Raw genomic sequence first — 19,552 nt, 5'->3', positions numbered from 1 at the left:
GCTGTGGTCAATTCCTATTCAACTTTGAGTGTGTCTTGAGCTTGTCTGAAGAAGTCTCAATGGCCTCGGCTAGACGCCCCTCGATGTCCGCATTGAATTTGCGATATAGATGAAGCTTGAGCTCAGCAAACGCAACCCCAACCTGTGACTCCGAAGTCTTCCACGACCCCTTGAGGGTTTCTTCGTGGGAGAATAGACGGTGAGGGTGTAGTGGCGGCTTGTGAGACGATGTAGTTTGGTGGCGTTTTATTGTTGACGGCTTTAGACAAAGAAACTATCTGTATGTCAATGTGTTCGTTTAGCTTCCCTGGGTCGACCCCGGTGTGTGGCGGGTTTTTTTTTTCCAGGATGAACGTGTGCAGATAATTACCCACGGTTGTCCTGGAAAAAAAATCCGCCACACACCGGGGTCGACCCAGGGAAGCTAAACTAACGCACCCTTATTGGCTATTGGTTGCGTTGCTCGGTTTACAGCCAAAGACTCCCGCATTCGAAATCTACTAATGGTAGTTGTTATAAGTCTTGGAGATTTCAGAATAGCCTTTGCTTATAGGCTGCTTCCGAACCGTTACCACAAGGAAGAGATTCAGTTCTAGTGTTCGGTAAAGCCCCCAGGTAATCAGCGGTGTCAAAGGAGGAGCCATGTGTTACTTTCACCACTGGACTTATAAATCTTAAACTTTACGGTTTCTGTTTGGAAGACATGTAACCGCTACACCCATTGTGTGATGGAGATGCTCACCTTAACGAGTAACTAAATCGTTGGGGATACGTTCTTGGCAATTTTTCTGAACATTGGTTCGTTGTTAATTTGTAACGCCTTCACACCGGGGTAGAGTGATGTGGTACTCTACTCCGCTGTACTAACAAAGTATTCATTTAGTAAAATGTAATTTCATCAGAGAGGAACAAAGGTTATGCGGGGCCAGCATAAAGTTGTTTCGGTGTGGAAGGAGATTTTGTCCACCCAGTTCCGAACTGTGCACAAACTTCTTGTGTTAGCGCACTCTTTTGAACCCTTAGGCACTAACGATTTGCACGAAACATTTTATTCGTTGAGAGTACACTTTCGTGAGAAACAAACTACACGCAATAACCGATAGTCAAGCAACAAAAATAGAGCAAAACAGGTTACACATACTTTAAAATATTGTGCATGTAATTGTTGTATTATCACAAAGACGATTTATCAACTTAAAACATAATAAGTTTACATACCTAATTTGAAATGATGAACTTGAACTCAAAAGTTATTATAAAAGTATACAGACAAGAAGCAAATATAACATTTTACATTGTATTCAAAAGTTTGTCTTCATATCAAGTTATGTCAATGATCTTTATAAAGGGAATAAAAGGGTAGCGACGAGTTCTTAAACTGCCGTTTAAAAACGCCAGGGTCGTGGCCGTGCGATAATGAAAGAGTCACACTACTCTTTTATTCCCATTCATAATTGCCTTTTTGTTTAAAAGGCGTAATAAAGTAAGAAACTCTGTAAAAATTATCCGTTTTTCGACGTCCTTGAGCTCTGTACCTGTGTTGCATTTGTATGACTGAGAGAGTTTTTGGATATGCATCCGTATGCGTAGTTAGTCTTGGTGCAAGACGTTTCTGTTTTCCTTTCACACACAGCGCAGCCAACTCACCAACAGCGCCCGCATCGCCAGTAAAAGAGAAACGTCTTACACCAAGAGTAGCGCTATGTATGCATGCTAAACGTATCCGAACAAACGATTATAAACAGCTCCAGCTAGTCATTATCAACCATTTAAACATTCCCACGTGATGCGCTCTCCACCAATATGAATAGCTTAACTGTCGGCGGTATTTATGATTTCATAATAACGCACTCTTAAAGGCTGGATTCCATCGCTGTCTATATTCAATTGAACCTCATAGCCCAAACTGCTGATACCTATCTCCAAACTAACCGTGATGGAGAAATTTGCCAAAATAACGTGTTTTTTGGCTGGTAATAATTAGTAGATCACGAGTTGTAACTATAGCTCTGTGCACTTCCTGCCAATTTGCAGGGTTAAGGTTATGTGAACGCGAATCGAATGTTGACGTCACATGGCTGTGAACGTTTCGCTAGCCTTTATTCATGGCGCACGCAGCAGCGGCACACTCAGATGTCACGCACGAAAAGAGACCAGCGCGAGCGGCGAAGCCGCAAAGCGCATTTAGCAACTCGTTGTTCATATCAGTTAATCATATATGTACTTTTTGTCCGTTTCCCCGAACACGTGACTTTTTAGTGCACCATTATGTGTGGGTAATGGTGCGTGCACGCGACGTGTCATCTGTGGTTGTTGTGTCTTCTTGTTGGCCACTACTCATCAGGATCATGCAATATGCAAAAGGTAAAGCAAAAAACATAAGCCCCCAAACGAGATGCTATAAAAGGCGCTTCACGGCTTCGCCGCTGGCGCTGGCGTGACATCTGGGGTCGTGCTTGACATCTTGACTAAAGGCTGTACACTTTCTCTATGGGTGTCATTGAAAAGTCATTGGATTGTTATTACAATACACTGTGGACACCATTCTAACTCTCAAGCTCGAAATACTACCTTTAACATCGAGCTTTCTGCAACTTGAAGCTATCTTCTGGAGTTCGAAGAGATGGCAGCGTCACGGACGCTGGATAGGCCCTTGAGCCTCGACATATGCCTGTACCAGAAAACTACACCCGACTCAATGTTTCGAGAACTGGATAGAATAGTTAATGAAGACGAGGTTTCCTGCCTGCAACACCTACACGATAAGAAGTGGTGCATCACCCTCAAATCAGCCGACGCAGCAAACAGACTACAGAGCCACCCACTAACCGTTGATGACAAACCTGCCCAGGTTAGCAGAACGCAAGAACGAACGACGTACATAAATGTGTTCAACGCCCCGACGGAGATGGGGGATGCTCCGGTGTCGACCATACTTTCCGGCTATGGAAAGAAAGTCTCACACCGCCGGGGACACTGGAAAACCCACGAGACCTGGCTGAACGGTATTAGACATTATGCAATGATTCTGACCAAATCAATACCGAGTTTCTTGAAAATTGGACAGACGACGATCAGAATCATATACAACGGGCAAACACCGACCTGCCGTATTTGTAATGAACGAGGACACATGGGGGCTCAATGTCCCAATGAATTCTGCACTAACTGCAAGCAGCACGGCCACGGGAGCGCCAAGTGTCGAGTACCGAGAAAATGCCACACTTGCACCCAAATAGGACACCTCGCCCGGGTTTGCCCGGTCGGGTACCGGACCACAACATACAGACGAGCTACTATGGATTTTCCACCTCCCCCCGAAGGACGCCCCAGCAAGACGGATAACCCCGAAGAACCACCAAACAACCAGCCGGAGGTACCGGAGGTGCGAGCACCACCACCCACCGCAGCACCACCACCCACCGCGGCACCACCATCCACAGCAACCCCCGGACAACGACCCTCGACCGTCTCTGGCAAAAACTCAAGCCAAAATCAAAGGAACAACAAAAGAAACCTTCACTCCCACCGAAACCTACACTACAGCCAAAACCTAAACCCCCACCGAAACTAGAACACACTACACCCAACCAAGAACCCAACCTTAGTGACTCAAGCCTGCCTACATCAACAGACCACCCTTCAGACGACGGCGACGACTCCGACGGATCACAAATGTCCGTGGTAAGTACATCAACAAAACGCCACCTCACCACGGACGAGTCGGAGTCGTCATTCCACGACGCACAAATACCCCAGACACCAGAACCAGAGCCTTCGCCGGAACTGGAGTTCAGAAGCCAACGACAAAAGAAATCACGGAGAAGGAAACCCTATGAACATTGAACGTTGAATAATAAACTGGTTTCTTTACTCATTCACAGGCACACACAACTTTGGCATTTTTGCTATATTTATCATGTGTAGCTTAAACATATGTACTTTAAATGTAAACGGGTTGAGAAACCCGGTTAAGCGTGCTCAAATTTCCACCTCCTGCGGCAGTAGAAAACCCGACTTTCTACTGCTGCAGGAGACCCACGCCTCCGGCTTCTATGAAGCTAGAGGCTGGGCCAAAGAATTTAACTCTAAAGGTTTTTGGTCTTTCGGGACTAGTTCTAGTTGTGGCGTAGCCATTTTGTTTTCAAACCGGTACTCCTGGAAACCGATGGACCAGTTACGGGACAATGACGGTAGATTAGTTTCCATTACAACAACTTTGCCTGGTTCTAAGGCTCGGGTCAGAATAATCAATTGTTATGCACCAAACCACCCCCAGAAAGACGGCGCTTTTTCAAAGAACAAATGCCACTTCACAGCCGGGGCATGAGGCATATCATCCTAGGGGGGGGGGGGGGGATTTCAACTGTATTTCTGACCAGAGCCTTGATTCAAAAAACCAATTTCCTAATCACCAAGGTTTACGAGGAACTAGAGAATTATTCCGTACTGTCAAGTGTCATGATTTGGTAGATACCTGGAGGACGAAACACCCCAGCGTTAAAAGATTTACCTTTCACAGTGTGGATAATTCAAAAGCCACTCGTATTGACAAAATATTCTTGTCCCGTGAATTGTCCATCGGTTCAGAAAGTGAAATAACTGCTTTTCCTTTGTCTGATCATGATTTGGTAACCACCAAGATATCCAATCTGATTCAAAAAACCGGAAGAGGGTATTGGAAATGCAATACATCTTACTTGCCCCAAGCAGAATTCCAACATATGGTTAAATCTACTTGGGCTGTTTGGAAAAAACAAAAGCGGAATTTTGATCAAATTACTGAGTGGTGAAACAAGGGAAAAGCTAACCTCAAAAGAGCGGTTATTTCGTTTTCTGTAAACGCCTCCAGGAGGCGTAATCTTGAACGGAAGTGTCTCTTGAAAGAAATTGATCAATTACAGAGTAAAATAGATAAAGGTGACTCTTCATGTGCCCCTAGACTCAAAGCAGCGAGACTAGAATTTTTGAAAAACACCCAAAAACAAGACGGTAGCAAATTCCAAAACTACCGCCCTTCAACCAAAATCAAAGGCGAAGTAAACATTCAGTGCCCAAACACAAAAGACCCCGACTCCAAGCGCATGCAGAGTCTCAATGGCCGTGACGGGAGTGTAACAGAAGACCCAGTGGTAATGATTGAAACATGCCGTCAATACTATGAGGCGCTGTACACGACCGCCCCGGTCGAACAAAAAGAAATCGATTTCTTTCTTGAGTCAATTGACAGGTCACTGAGCTCAGAGGAACAAAATTCACTCGAAGAGCCGGCGACACTGCCTGAGGTGCAGGTCGCATTGTTTAGTATGGAGGCGGGCAAATCCCCAGGTCAAGATGGTTTGCCTGCAGATTTTTACAAAACGTTTTTCAACGAGATTGGGCAAGACATTTGCAACGTAATCAACACGGTCTTTGAAAATGGTAATTTAAGATTTTTAAAGAAAAGGGCAACCGTGACGACCTAAAAAACTGGCGTCCGATCTCGTTGTTAAACGTTGACTACAAAATCATCTCCAAGATCCTCGCCACCAGACTACGCACAGTCCTGAACAGTGTTATCCATTTGGATCAAACCTGTTCGGTGGAGGGTAGATCAATACTATACAATGCACACTTGCTCCGAAACGTTCAAGATTACGTTGAGCAAAAGAATATGGGCGCGGTCTTTGTGTCTCTCGATCAAGAAAAAGCTTTTGACAGGGTAAACTGGGGGTATCTCAGGCAAGTACTAGGACAATTTGGCTTCGGTCCAAATTTCCATAAGTGGGTCGAAATCCTGTACACAGACATAGACAGTGCAGTCATTTGCAATGGTCACATTTCGGAACCCTTTTCACTGTCACGCGGGGTCAGACAGGGTTGCCCCCCTATCCCCCCTACTGTACATTTTGGCCTTGGAACCTCTAGGCTGCGCGCTGAGAGGTGATCCATCTATCGTGGGGATCAAATTACCAGGTGGGACCGAAGCTAGAGTATCATGTATGCCGATGATACTACCCTTATCCTGTCAAACGACCGTTCCGTTGTCCACAGCTTTAGACTGATCGAGAGATATGAGAAAGCGTCCGGCTCCAAGCTCAACCAGCAAAAGTCCCAAGGAGTTTATCTTGGGAGGTGGAGTGGAAAGTTGAATGGACCAGTTGACATAGCCTGGGGTAACTCACCCAAAATTATCGGGGTTAATTTCGGAAACAAAGAATCCCGAAAAGAAATGTGGGACCGAAAAATTTCCAAAATCGAACAATCAATCAACGATTGGAGTGGCCTGGATCTAACCATGAAAGGAAGGGTCACGGTCACTAACACGTACATTTTGCCCAAAATATGGTACTTGGCTGAAGTTACCCCGCCCACGATGAGAAATAACGAAAATAAACCAACTCATATTTCGATTCATCTGGGGCCACAAAGGCGAATTTGTCAACAGGAACACCATGTTTCTCCCCACTTCCCGAGGTGGCCTTGGGGTAGCGAATATTGAAGACAAAATGGCTACTATGCAAGGGATGCATATAAAACAAATTATCAATAAAAAAACAGTGAAGTGGAAATCTCTGGCGAGGTACTGGTGCGCCCTTTCCCTTAGGGACATAAAACCAGAGTTAATTCGATGTAACACCCCTCACTGCGACACCCAGTCAGATTTTTACACTTCAGTTCTTAAAACCTTCCGGAACAACAAACAACTTGTTACGGACTGGACAAAGCTGAAACAAAATACTTACCTTGCATCCATTCTAGAGTCCCGAGAGACCAAGCCTTAAGTCCAAAGAGACTTACCAGGGAAAAGTTGGCAAGTTGCGTGGAAAAGAACTTTGTGCGCCAATCTCCTCCACAGCCAAACTAGCTTGAACTTCAAAATAGCACATAATGTCTTACCTATCGGCTACAGAATGCGCAAAAACCCAGGGGCAACTGGGAGTTGCCCGCATTGCGGTCAGCTCGAAACACTAGAGCACGCTTTCATTGAATGCAGCGTGGTTAAGCCGGCAGGCGCGTGGCTCGCTGACCACATGAGTAGGCTCAACAATGGGCACGTGAGCCCAGACGCGGACACTATATTCTTCTCATTGTACGAAACCAATAAACCCACAATGACAGTGCAGCAACTTAACAGAATCCTGTCAATCTACCGGATGGCAGTGTGGTTAGCCAGGAATAGAGCTAAATTTGAAAACAAACACACCCGAGCCACCGCAATGATAAAAACAATCCAAAATCTGGTATAGTGTCCGAGACTGGCCCGAGTTTCTCAGATTTCTCTTGTTAAAGTCACAATGCATAACCTATAGTGCAAAATACGTTTCCTTGCTTTGTTTTCTCCCTTAGGTTTTCTCTAAGCATAGAGTGAGGTAACACGTGTCAAAACCGACCAAAGGCGTCTCTAAAAAGGCCCACCTTTTGAAGTGTCAGCATCAACGTTTTGCACTTTCCTCAGTTTTGTTTTTTGTTTTATTATTTGTAAATAGAATTATGTAAATACTGCAATGAATGTATGGTAAAAGCCTGAATGGCTTATTTGCACAAATAAACCATTTTAAAAATTGACTAAAGGCTAATGTTTCGCAGGAGTTGAACCGCAAGTCAACTGAGTTTATGCGAATTTTTTGTTGTGAGTTTATTGTGACGTCAAAATTATTTTCGTATTTGCATTCGCAGGAAGTATGAACCGACTCTCTCTGTCTCTTTACCTATTTATAAAAATGGTAAATTCATTACGATATTTTCAGTGCAAGTATCCTCAAACAAAAATGAAATTCTGTATTATTATCTCACTGTTGACGTCGTAGAGTAAGACATTTACAAGCTGTACACGATAATTGTTAATTAAAAAGGAAAAGAGAGAGACACGCACAAAAAGAAAAAGAGAAGGGGGAGACAGAGCAGTTTGCATCTTATGATCACCAATCTATAAATTAACCGAGCCATAGTTCTATCAACTATTTTATTAGGTATATATAAAACATCATTTGCGAATTTGTTTATGAGATGGCACTCAGAACAATCACGTCCAGAGTGACTCAGAAGTAGTGATTTTTAACACTCAATTGGTAAGAAGTTTGTCGATCGTCCCGTTAGCTCCGTTCAACAGAACAGTATCACCTGTAGAAGACAAAAGTTAATGACCATTATTTTACAAATAAAACAAAATTACACAAATTTCTTTGTTGGTTTGACCAAGAAGATGTAGACAAATCGTTAAATGTTTTCCACTGTGAAAGTGCGGAAACATTCTCTCAATCACGTGACGCTGGTGCTATTCTCGCGAGAGGCAATAGTGCAGTATATTGCTAGCCTGTGTCTAAATCCAAGAGACTTTTGGTGCCCTTGTGTTGATCTTGCCAATTGTGAGCCAAGGACAAAGTGCTGTTTTGCTTGGGTGGTGTATCGAGTGTGTGTTGATGTTGTTACTTTCCCCTTATGCTGGTTTGCTCAAACGCTTAAATGTCTATGATTCTGTCATTTGGTTTTTGCGAGGGAGAGCGCGAACGCAGTCCCCACTATCAGAAATTGTACTCCCGAGTTCCCCACATTTGGGGGAATCGCAAGGGTCAACCCAGGCCGAGGTGTGCTATGGCCGGGCCTCGCCTTGGGGGAACCGCCTGAATGATCACGGTATCTCCTGAGCCAGGTAAGTATGAATTGAAGGGAGCATTCTAAAGATGATCAGAGGCAGTCAGTAACACCACACCCATGGTGGATAGGGTGTGCTCACCCGAGCAAAAACAAATATCGTTTCGGAGACGTTTTCTTCTGAAAACGCGTTTATCACGAAGTTGGACCTTCAAATGGTCTATGGTTCATGGCAGCAATCCACGAAATAGATGCAGAACCTCAAGGAGGACTTAATTATCTTTGAGGATTTATTTACAATTATCGTTTTTATTGACCAACCTGAGTGAAAAACCGTGGTCGCCCGCTGCACATTGACGAGACACGGTAAGCCGTACTCCCTTGCAACAACAGCACCTATTAGGAAATGAAGATATAGTAGGCCTATATGAGTATTTATTTATTCATTTTATTTGTTTATTTGAATGTATGTTGGGTGGGAATAATTAAAGACAGTGGACACTATTGGTAATTGTCAAAAACTAGTCTGCACAGTTGGTGTATCTCAACGTAATATGCATAAAATAATAAGCCTGTGAAAATTTAAGCTCAATCGGTCGCCGAAGTTGCGAGATAATAATGAAAGAAAATAACACCCTTGTCACACGAAGTTGTGTGCTTTCAGATGCTTGATTTCGAGACCTCAATTTCTAAACTTGAGGTCTCGAAATCAAACTTGTGGAAAATTACTTCTTTCTCGAAAACTATGTCACTTCAGAGAGAGCTGTTTCGCACATTGTTTTATACTACCAACCTCTCGCCATTACTCGTAATCAAGAAAGGTTTTATGATAATATTTAAATATTTTGAGTAATTACCAATAGTGTCAACGGCTTTTAAACTGCAGTGTGTTGGGGGAGTGGGTGCTGGGGGCTGGGGGGGGGGGGCTCTGGGATCCCATTGTCCAGTATGTTTCAACAAAATGTGCTAGCGCAAACTTTACATTCATAGTATAGTTTTTTTAGTAGTTTTTTGATAAAAGTACAGCCACTTTAATTTTAATGCGGTTTTGCCAGACCATTCGTGCAATCAATTTCGCTGTGTCATTCGAATACCTTTAGAATTGTGTTCAAATTAGCATGGCATTCAATTTAGCGAAGCTGGTTGCACTAGAAAAGTTCCAGCGAATTCGAATGCTGTTCTCTTAAATGTTAAGCTGTGTGTTTATTTTCTTAAATCAAATGACGCAACATTACTTTTGCATAGGCTCAAAGCGAAATTGCATGACTAATTTAGGCAGGATTAAATTTCGCGCGAAATAGAATGGTTTGGTGGTTAAATTTGCTTCTCATTTGCCAAAATTGACCGAGAAGACCTATACTTCAACGTCAAGCTATCTGGCATCAAGCACTTTACGCCTATTACGTATTGCTGTCTCTATGTGATGAGAGTCGTAGCAATGTTGCTTTGATCTGACATAATGGCGCCATCTTGTGGTTCGTAAAACATCCTACATTGGGGAAAAATCATTTAAAAGGTCTTTTTGAGACACTGATGCAAACACACTGCAAACTCTGATCAAGCTTTTGGTAATCACGTCTTGCTTGGGCTCATTGGTTCGATTAGCTTCCCCGTGTCGACCCCGCGGTTCTTATTCAGGCCTCTGAAAAGAGCCCCTCGAACGATCACTCATCTCGTGGTGACGTCATGCACCTCGAACCAGCCTCACAAGCAGGGCACTCGGGGCCGACCCGGGTGAGCCCCTGGGAATGACGTCAAAGCTATTCGAAATTACCGGGGATGGGGGTCGACCAGAGGAAGCCAATCGAACGCACCCACTATACATAGGTAGTACTCTGTGAAGTATTCTTTATATGGTTTGATACTTACCGTGTGACATGAGGCCTCCTATTTCAGTCACCAGACCCTTGATCAAAGGGAAGTATGGACTCCAACCTATGTCTGTTATTCTTGTTATCAGAATATCTCCTTGCTGCAACCGAGGAGAATACAAATTTGTTTACCAAAATGAATGCCATTGACAACAAAATATATTAAAACACTAACAGGCAGTCGGCCCCTAAGCATTTTACAGAGCAGATACAGAGACATCTTATCTGGAAATGTAAGGTTTCTGCTCCAAGGGAGATTAAAACAAGTGACGAAATAAAAAAGCCGGAACATTATTACAAATTAACATGCCTAATAGGTCTATGCTTTAAAGGTTTGATAAAGTAATATCACATAAATAAACAAGAGCATAATTTTCACACAAGTAATAAATAAAGATATTGTCAAAATAGGGACACCTCCAACATGGGGCTAGATAGCTCAGATGGTAGAGCGCCAGCACGTTAATCCCGAGGTCGTTGGTTCGAATTCCAGTCTAGTCAATTCTTTGTTCAACCTCCCCAAAACAAGTGATAAACACAAGAAATTACCAAATTAGACAGTTCCGCATAAATGTATATACAAAAGTTCTGTTGTAATTACAAACATATAATCACAGTGTGCTTTGACAGATCAGAACAGCTGTACAACTTAAACAATCAGAAGAAGAACAGGGCCCAATGTCATTGCTCTCTGCTTACCGTAAGCGAAGAATCGGTGCTTTAACCGAAGCAGGGAATTCCTAGCTAAACGTCAAGCGCATTCAGGATAACCGTGAATTGTTGCTTTTGCGCGTGGTACTCTGCGTTATAGACCTTTATCATAGTGCAACCATCTTGAGTTTCTCTTGTGATATCAATGAGCAAGTTCGAGTGCGCACATTTAGTCCACCAGTGGTCGACCACAGACTAGCAACGCACATGCGCAGTGACGTACTCACCCGAACGACTCGTTGCTAACATTCCACCTTTTCGCTAAAGTGTCACTGATTCCCTTCTGCGCTTAACACATGTTAGAACGGAACATGCTGTTGGGACCAGTGAAGAAACCATGTGCTCGAGGCTGGTTCCAAATGGTCGACCACAGTAGTCAACCAATGGTCGACCAGCCTGGGTTCGAGTCAAAATGGTCAACCTTTAGTTAACCATTGTGCGCACCCGAACTTGCTCATGGATACCTAACCGAGCCTGGAAGAACAAACTAGTCTGGTTCCTTTTTGCAAAATGATTATAAGCATTTATTATTGTTATTCGATACAAGGAAGTGGACAAAGATGTAGGCATCATGATGAAGGTCTGTTTCATGATTACGGGGTTCTTCGCTTACACAGCAGCGCCGAAACCAGGGCCTGGTTGTTGATATCAAAATAAACTCACCTTTATGCTTGAAGCGTCAGGTAGACAGGTGACAACCCGGGCTGTGCCCTTCACAACCCCCGGGCTAATAGGAAAACCTTCAAGGTGATGAGTTTACAAAATAAGGATAAATTATGCAATATACATGAGTTTGTCTTAGTTTTTATGATGTTTTTTTTTTAAATAAAGAAAATATCTTCACCTCAACTATGACGCAACGTTTCTTTCAAATTATTCAGAACAATAAGTAAACAAGAGAATGAGCTGATGCAAACTGCTACACAATCAAAATGACATATAGTAAAAAAAAGTTGTAACAACCTCACGTTTGATCCCTGCAAATTCTTTTCAAATGAATTAAAATAATGAGAAACGATAGTGTAAACATTGTGTGCATTCCATAAAGTAACAACAAGCTATTATTGTGTGGAAAGTGCAGCGTGGGCCATTCCTCAATACACAAAATGCATGATACATAATCTGGGGGTGCGGGAAATGATGATCTCAAGACTCAAAGAAGATTTGAATTCTCAGTCGCAGAACTTTAACGACTCTAGTGACTATGAAATATTCATTGGACGATATATTTACCTCTCAATTGCATCTCTGTTTCATCCGGGTCTGCATCTTCCTCAATCTGTAAGACAACGGAATAAACACGACGACGACCATACCTTTAATGAGTTACATCAGACTTCTAACAGAACAAAATCAACTTCCTGTATGAATGCAATGCAATTTCATATTTATGAATATGTTTTCAAAGTTCACCTCGATAACTCTACTTATATGGCACTATTACCTGCACATGTTTTAAGTAGGAGAAAATCGGAAAGTAATGGAAACAACGAGCTATCCCCCAGCTAACCACTGATTTCACAACGACTAGAATAAATAATTGTCGTCTAGTTACTGAATCATAATTTCTTGATATGTGTATATAATTCATAATTGTCGTCTAGTTACTGAATCATAATTTCTTGATATGTGTATATAATTCATAAACAGAGACGTTAAACCAGTGTTTTTATGAGATAAATTGGCTGTTGCCAGCTTGGTGTTTATTTGCAGAGTTCCCTTGATGGGAAGACCATTCAAATTCAAACAAACAAGTAAACAAACGAGCTAGAAGTTGGAGAACAATAGAGTTTTTTGATATTTGTTAGGGGAGAACCTGGTCTTTGCGTTTGTAGTTGGGTACCCGAAATAGGGAGATGGTTTACGGGTTTGGCTTCCGAACACCTATCTATAAGCTCATAATATTATGTTTTGAAGTTTTTGGATACATGTATTTTGATAATAAATGATTTTAAAGAAAGAGGAGTGAACAAGAATGACTGGTTTAATTCTTATCTCCATTAACTGTGGCTTTTAGTACCTAAAATGCATTATGTGTAGTTACCGGTTTGGGGATACCATGGAATAGAAGCGGGAACCTGTGAGAGTCCTGTACGGGTAAGATGCGCCGTCTTCGTAATGCTCTGTAGCAAAAAGGACAACAGTTGTTTACATTGTGGTTTATTATTTGATATTAAATATTAAAAAGCCGCGCCCCCTTTCAAGATGATCCCCTGGCTACTGCTTTCCAAGTTGTATCGTTAACCTGGTTGCGATCGCTGGTTACACGACAGCTAACAGTCGTATGGCTTCTCGGCGCCTTTTAGCAAACTTTTGATTTTGGCGCTTTATACATTTCTTTTGATTGTTTGACTGGCACCCGTTGACATAACTAGAGACCGCCAACACATGGTTTTACCAATCAATCAATCAATAAAACATTTATTTCCACATTCACATCACATGGAGGCATCATCCTAAAAGCCGAAGCTTGTGGCGGATGTGCCCGTTACAAGACTACAGAACAAAACAGGAAAACAGCACTAAAAAGACGGATACATAAATACTAACCGCTACAGTAGATAACTACACACATGTTTTACCATGGTTAAACAATGTATATTATATAACTCTGAAGCAGAACATGTATGCGAAGTTAACAAAATGACAGCGATTAAACAAACAATACAAATTAGAAAACATAGACGAGTAAGTAGGTAGGTAAGTAAGTAAATGGCTCATTTTGGTAGAGCTCTGGTGCGATAATCCGAAGATCGTTGGTTCAAATCCCGCTCTCTTCTAACTTTGTCTTGTTCAACACCAAATAACTTTAAACCTAAGCTAGTTTCCCTTGTGGTTTATTATTTAAATGTAAGCATTTGCTATAGGAATATTATGTGTCATAATAATAAACCCCTTACCTTGCTACGAGCGTGGGTGACCTGTCGTTAAGTAACTGACCTATCTCAGTTGGAGTGAAGAAAAACAACAAATCTTCGTCCGGTAAACGACCCTGAAATTAGAAAGGATCTTAAAGGTGTATTTTGCTTCCTGTGGTAAAAACCGCTCGGATGGTTCAGAAGAGTTGACAAAAATAAGAAATAAGAACAAACACAAACAAATCTCAGCAAATACCCCATACAACGCCATCAAACACCCAAAAAAAACCACCAAACACCATAAGAAACCCATCAAACACACTAACAACCAATCAAATATACCCTATATGATAACAAAACCATCGAAAACCCAACCCCAACAAACACCCAATAACAATTAACCACAAAACAGACCCTACAAACCCATTAAACACACCCAACAAACCAACTCCAAAAACACTCCACCACAATATAACACTCAAAACAACCCGACAACTCCATACACAACAAAGCAGCCAACCAAACAAATAAACATTATTTATTAACTCCCCTACCTCTTTAACCATGAGTTTAGCAAGTCTCCAGTAGGCGACTTTCCTGTAGTAAGTTGCCTTAATTGTTACCGACTGTCAAATCAAAAGAAAAAACACAGTGTGGATAAAACCATACAAAGCATCAGCCGACCGTGGACCTTTCCCCGGCTTCTTTATCGTCTCTAAAAGCGTTTTTGTCACGTGGCCTGAAAAAAGGTAAAACGCATGGTGGAAAGGGTAATTGCAAGGTCATCAGAAGCAACTTCATTTAGAGAACAAATAATAACAAATTGTATCTTTAAGGGGATGGTTTAAGTAGCAAAACCATTTAAACGTATAAGCACAACCATTTTCAAGATGCATATGTGGCACTTCTTACAACCTATAACAGTCTGACCTACTGATTGGCTATATGGAACTCAGTTGCCATAGTCACTAACTTCTGATTGGCCAAGGCACCCATCAGGAAATGCAACCCCTTCACTCTGCACTTTTACTTCGCTAGTTCTTACTTAAACAGCAAGTTATTAAACACTCACAGTTATTCGATGCAACAAAAGTTAATGTTTGCATTGTTTGCTCATTCAACAGAGTCAAACCCGACCCTTCAGAGGTTGGCCTTTAACGTTTGACCTATAATTGGGACTTCGGTTTTAACGTCAGTAGATACAAGGTTTCAAGGATATCAGACCCATCAGGCAATACAACGCTGCCCAGTTTCCAGCAGTTACAACAAAGCAGAAGTTGAAGTTGAATTTGGGAAGAATGGCTAGCTAAAAGCATCATTATAGACTGCACATATCAGATGGATCCAGTGTGGAAAGAGTACCGCAAATTAGATGCCCTTTCCGAAAGTTGTTGTTGCAGCAATCATACTTCGCGTAAAAAAAACCAAAAAAACAAAACATCTTCCTCTTTTTGGAAAAATCCGGACGATCAACTGTTTTTTTTTTTGCATTACCAGCAATTGAATAAAGGAGTAACCAACAAATGATCAATCATTGCTATTTTTGTTGGGTAGCAACCTTTGCCCAACACAGTTGCCCAACGTTGGTTCAAATATCAACTGACTACATTATTGAGTAACATTTTTAACCAACATATGGTAGGCCAACTTCCCCAACTATTGGTCAAAAGTTATTACTCAACAGTTGGGTAAAATGATGTGACCAACTTGTTTTGTCAAACTGTTTGCCCAACTATTGGATAAACGTTTTTGCCCAACCACTGTTGGTTAAGTTATGCCCAATTATGTAGTCAGTTGATATTTGAACCAACATTGGGCAAAGAAGTTGGGAAATTTTTGACCGTGAATGATAAAACTCAATCTAAGACTGTGAAGTTGTCGATTACCTTACTCCTCTCTCGACGTGCAACATCTCTCCTGGCCTTTGGCAGGATGAGTTTTACCATCAGCAACCTTTGAAAGAGATGGTAAAGTGTTGATGCTATGATTTTAGTTATTGTAAACATTTCAACTTTTAAAACTAAATCATGTGGAGTTGTTGTCAGCCCTGAGCGTATAGCAACTATTAACTGTTTCAGTCGTTATCCTTTAATTACATTACCGGTACCTTAGCTGTGTTTTATTTTCAAATTGTTGCTTTTGGGAAATACAACAACAGCTTTCAATGAGCCCTATATCCAAACATCCTGTGAATTTGTTTTATTTAACTTGGTGGACACGTCTCAGTGCCGGGTCTTGAAAGAGAACAATGCCGGTGGTTGATTCTCTGTCACTGATTCTGTGCTGTCTCATCTTAGGCTTAAAGGGTCTATGTAGCTTTTGTAGGACAAAAAATACAATGTCCACAAATTTACACTAAACTTACACAGTTTGAAGATAATGATAGTAGAAAGCTTCCCTGAAAATATTACGTGCTGAGGTGCTGTAGTTTTTGGGAAATGAGTAAAACAATGTCATGAAAATAATTTTCATCTCATGAGACGAAAATTATTTTAAACATTTACAAACGTATTTTCAAGACATTTGTTTACTCATTTCTCAAAAACTACAGCACCTCAGTAAATATTTGAAGGGAAGCTTTCCACTATCATTATCTTCAAACCCTGTAAGTTTAATGTAAATCTATTTTAAAAAAGTACCCAAATCTTTTAATATTTAAAATTTGACAAACAAAATAAGTATTGGTGATATTGGTGGGGACTTCAATTCTTGACTTTGGAAGTGCATTAGAACACACTATTTCCCTGGAGGATTGTTACTGGTATGAACTCAAAAATCAGTGAGATTTAAGCCTGAAATGCTGATACATTCTCATGGCGTAACAGTAATGTACCATGACTTAGCTGAGTATAAGACATTAACTGTAGAACTCGCACTGAGCACTATAGTATCAAACTAAAGCTTGAACAATGTCAATCTAATCGTAAAATACTAATTTCAAATTATTAAATGCAAAGTGTAATTAGTTTAAACATATTTCTCTTGAGGATTGCTTCTCGTACGAACATAACTTGTTCATTTAAATTCGAACAATGCAAAATGTGTAACAGACCTTGCTATTCTGGAAAGTGGAAACTTCAGTCTGGCTACAGCCTCTTCAGTACCAAGGTACCGTTTGTTTGCAAAACTGTTCACCAGGGACCCAGACGCAAGAAGGGCCTACATGATGATAAAAGTAAAGGAAATACAAGATGAAAAAAAACCTGACTAGAGTATGGGACTCGAACCAACGACCCCAAGATTAACATGTCGGCGCTCTATGAGCCACCTGTCTATAGCCTTACGTTGGTGGTCTACCTATTTTGTTTAAATATTTTTGTTCGGGGTGCCGAAAACCCCCCAAATAGTGATAGTGAGGGCTATTCAAGGATAATGGTAGGAGTAACAAAGAAGGACAAGGTGGCAACCTACAAAAGAAATCAAGAGTGCATGATATTATTAAAACAATTAAATCAAAGAAGTGGAGATGGGTTGGTCACCAAGCAAGTAGTCTGACAGCAGGGAGACAAAACAGACGACGGAGAGGTGAAATAAACATCAGAACAGTGCATGGCAACAGTCAGCTCAGGACAGAGTGAAATGGAGAATTGGTGAGCATGCTATTTCTGAAATAGGTGAGTGAAATAGGCTGTGAAAGAAAGAACGAAGTGAGACAGGTCACTTAGGAGCTAAAACAAAATTGTATAAAGAAAGGAAATCGTACCTGTAGTGCCGGTACAGTCTTGATAGGGTCCATACCCCAAGATTTTTCCCGTAACTCAATCTGCAGAACGTAAAAATTACAACAAAGATAAATAATGTAAAGCAGGCCTAAGCATTTTCATCCTATAGTATTTATGGAGTGTTATTTGTATTTTGCTGGGGTTTAGGGATGTGTATTTGCTTTTGCCAAATGCTTGAAAGAACTTGTAGAAGAATGATTTATTGAGATCAGCAGTTATTAATAATATTATTTGTATTATCAATTTATGTAAATTAAACCAATGGTGCCTTATAAGTGAACTTCATAACTTTAGCTCGCAAGCCTGATGACGACACAACTGTAAGCAAGGGTGATGATTTGTGGATCAGAAACACCATAGGTTTATCCCTACTCTTCCACGATATGTCTTCTGGGTTCTTTTACGTGCACTATCAATCCTGGTACATGGGAAGGAAAAAGCAATTATGGTAAAGTATCTTGCTATGGGATAAAAGTGTCATGACCGGGACTTGAACCCACACTCCCCGCTTATCAAAAACACCAGAGCTGGAGTCCGGTGTGCTCTTATCTACTCGGCCACGGATTGCAACTTGGCGATAGAATACTTTACAAAAATCGGCAGCATACTATTAATGTAAGGTGATGAGTTGGTTGCGATTCGTGTCACCTCATTTGGGTAACTTTTGGGCAAATGGTATAACGATAGTCACCTGATTTATGTTGCCTTACCTCTTTGACGCAGCGATGGCCGTGCGTTTTAAGGAACTCTTCGAAAGCTCTGCCAGCAGAGCCACTGGACTTGGAGCGCAGCCATTGAAGAGCGTCCTCTGGTGACATGTCTCGAAAAGCAACGCCCATTCCTTCCTGCTCAACTGCTCTGGCAACCCTCTGTATCGGTCAGAAAAAAGGAAACAAAATCAACATCATGTGTGATATTTATTATTGTAAGTTCAAAACCTTACTTAGTAACGAGTAATTGGGAGAGGTTGATAGTATAAAACATTGTGAGAAACGGCTCCCTCTGAAGTGACGTAGTCTTCGAGAAAGAAGTGATTTTCCACGAATTTGATTTCGAGACCTCAAGTTTAGAATTTTAGGTCTCGAAATCAAGCATCTGAAAGCACACAACTTCGTGTGACAAGGGTGTTTTTTCTTTTCTTTCATAGATGTCTCGCAACTCCGACGACCAATCGAGCTCAAATTTTCACAAGTTTGTTATTTTATGCATATGTTGAGATACACCAAGTGAGAAGGCTGGTCTTTGACAATTACCAATAGTGTCCGGTGTCTTTAAAACTAAATTATTTACCTCTATCGCTACAGGCACATCAGCACTTTCAACTCCTGGGCACGAGGAAAGTAACATGGCGGCTTCACCGTCTACATTCACATCTACGTTAATAAAAGGTCATGCAAAGGTTAGTTTGTACCAGTTACTATGGGGATTTGTATGTAGCATGATCGGCTCCAATGGTTTTAGTATAGCGTAGACTGGTATACAGCATCTAAGAAAAGATTGACCACATTTGGTAATTACAAACCTTAGCTAAAACAATTAAGAGATCTGTCTCCTTGACAAAAGCAGTTGACCCACCTTTATTAGCGCTTTTCAGGATTTCTTGGACAATTCTTCGGCTGATACTTCCTTTGGTGCTCTCTTTAAAATGGCAACTCCACATCTAGATTGAATCAAATTTATGTCAGATATTATTTTTTGGGGGGTTAAAAAAGATTGACTTACTTTCTTGAAATTGGTGATGTTTTTATTTGGAGGGAGAACCACTCAACGGGCCCTGCGAGTCCCAAACTCAACTTAAGCATATGATAGAAGTTCG

At 41.3% G+C, this 19,552-nt stretch overlaps 2 protein-coding genes and 1 non-coding gene across 4 annotated transcripts in view; 1 reads left to right on the top strand and 2 right to left on the bottom strand.

The window, feature by feature from the left end:
• The first annotated feature begins 1,163 nt into the window (after window positions 1-1,163).
• On the top strand, window positions 1,164-3,816 carry LOC139934359 (uncharacterized). The gene has a single exon (XM_071928551.1). The coding sequence runs from the start codon at window positions 2,624-2,626 to the stop codon at window positions 3,572-3,574; it is 951 nt and encodes a 316-aa protein (XP_071784652.1). The 5' UTR covers window positions 1,164-2,623; the 3' UTR covers window positions 3,575-3,816.
• Window positions 3,817-7,554: 3,738 nt separating this feature from the next.
• LOC139934357 (rifampicin phosphotransferase-like) overlaps window positions 7,555-19,552 on the bottom strand; it is a 44,217-nt gene continuing 32,219 nt past the window's right edge. Inside the window, exons 27-40 of one of the 2 annotated variants that reach the window (XM_071928550.1) lie at window positions 19,312-19,396; window positions 19,027-19,109; window positions 18,447-18,605; window positions 17,718-17,777; window positions 17,067-17,173; window positions 15,901-15,967; window positions 14,569-14,640; window positions 14,057-14,148; window positions 13,201-13,279; window positions 12,390-12,435; window positions 11,820-11,896; window positions 10,444-10,546; window positions 8,896-8,970; window positions 7,555-8,103 (exon numbers count right to left, since the gene is read on the bottom strand). In XM_071928550.1, the coding sequence (XP_071784651.1) occupies window positions 8,045-8,103; window positions 8,896-8,970; window positions 10,444-10,546; window positions 11,820-11,896; window positions 12,390-12,435; window positions 13,201-13,279; window positions 14,057-14,148; window positions 14,569-14,640; window positions 15,901-15,967; window positions 17,067-17,173; window positions 17,718-17,777; window positions 18,447-18,605; window positions 19,027-19,109; window positions 19,312-19,396 (1,164 nt within the window). In that variant the 3' untranslated portion in view covers window positions 7,555-8,044. Of the gene's footprint in view, window positions 8,104-8,895; window positions 8,971-10,443; window positions 10,547-11,819; window positions 11,897-12,389; window positions 12,436-13,176; window positions 13,280-14,056; window positions 14,149-14,568; window positions 14,641-15,900; window positions 15,968-17,066; window positions 17,174-17,717; window positions 17,778-18,446; window positions 18,606-19,026; window positions 19,110-19,311; window positions 19,397-19,552 lie in introns of those variants that run through there. The other variant, XR_011785703.1, reaches the window with a different exon arrangement.
• Window positions 8,476-8,640, bottom strand: LOC139935483 (U1 spliceosomal RNA). The gene has a single exon (XR_011785820.1). It is a non-coding gene; the product is annotated as a U1 spliceosomal RNA (small nuclear RNA).

The sequence above is a fragment of the Asterias amurensis genome, chromosome 3 (assembly GCF_032118995.1).
Source record: "Asterias amurensis chromosome 3, ASM3211899v1".
NCBI lineage: Eukaryota > Metazoa > Echinodermata > Asteroidea > Forcipulatida > Asteriidae > Asterias > Asterias amurensis.
This window is presented reverse-complemented; position numbering and strand designations above follow the sequence as displayed.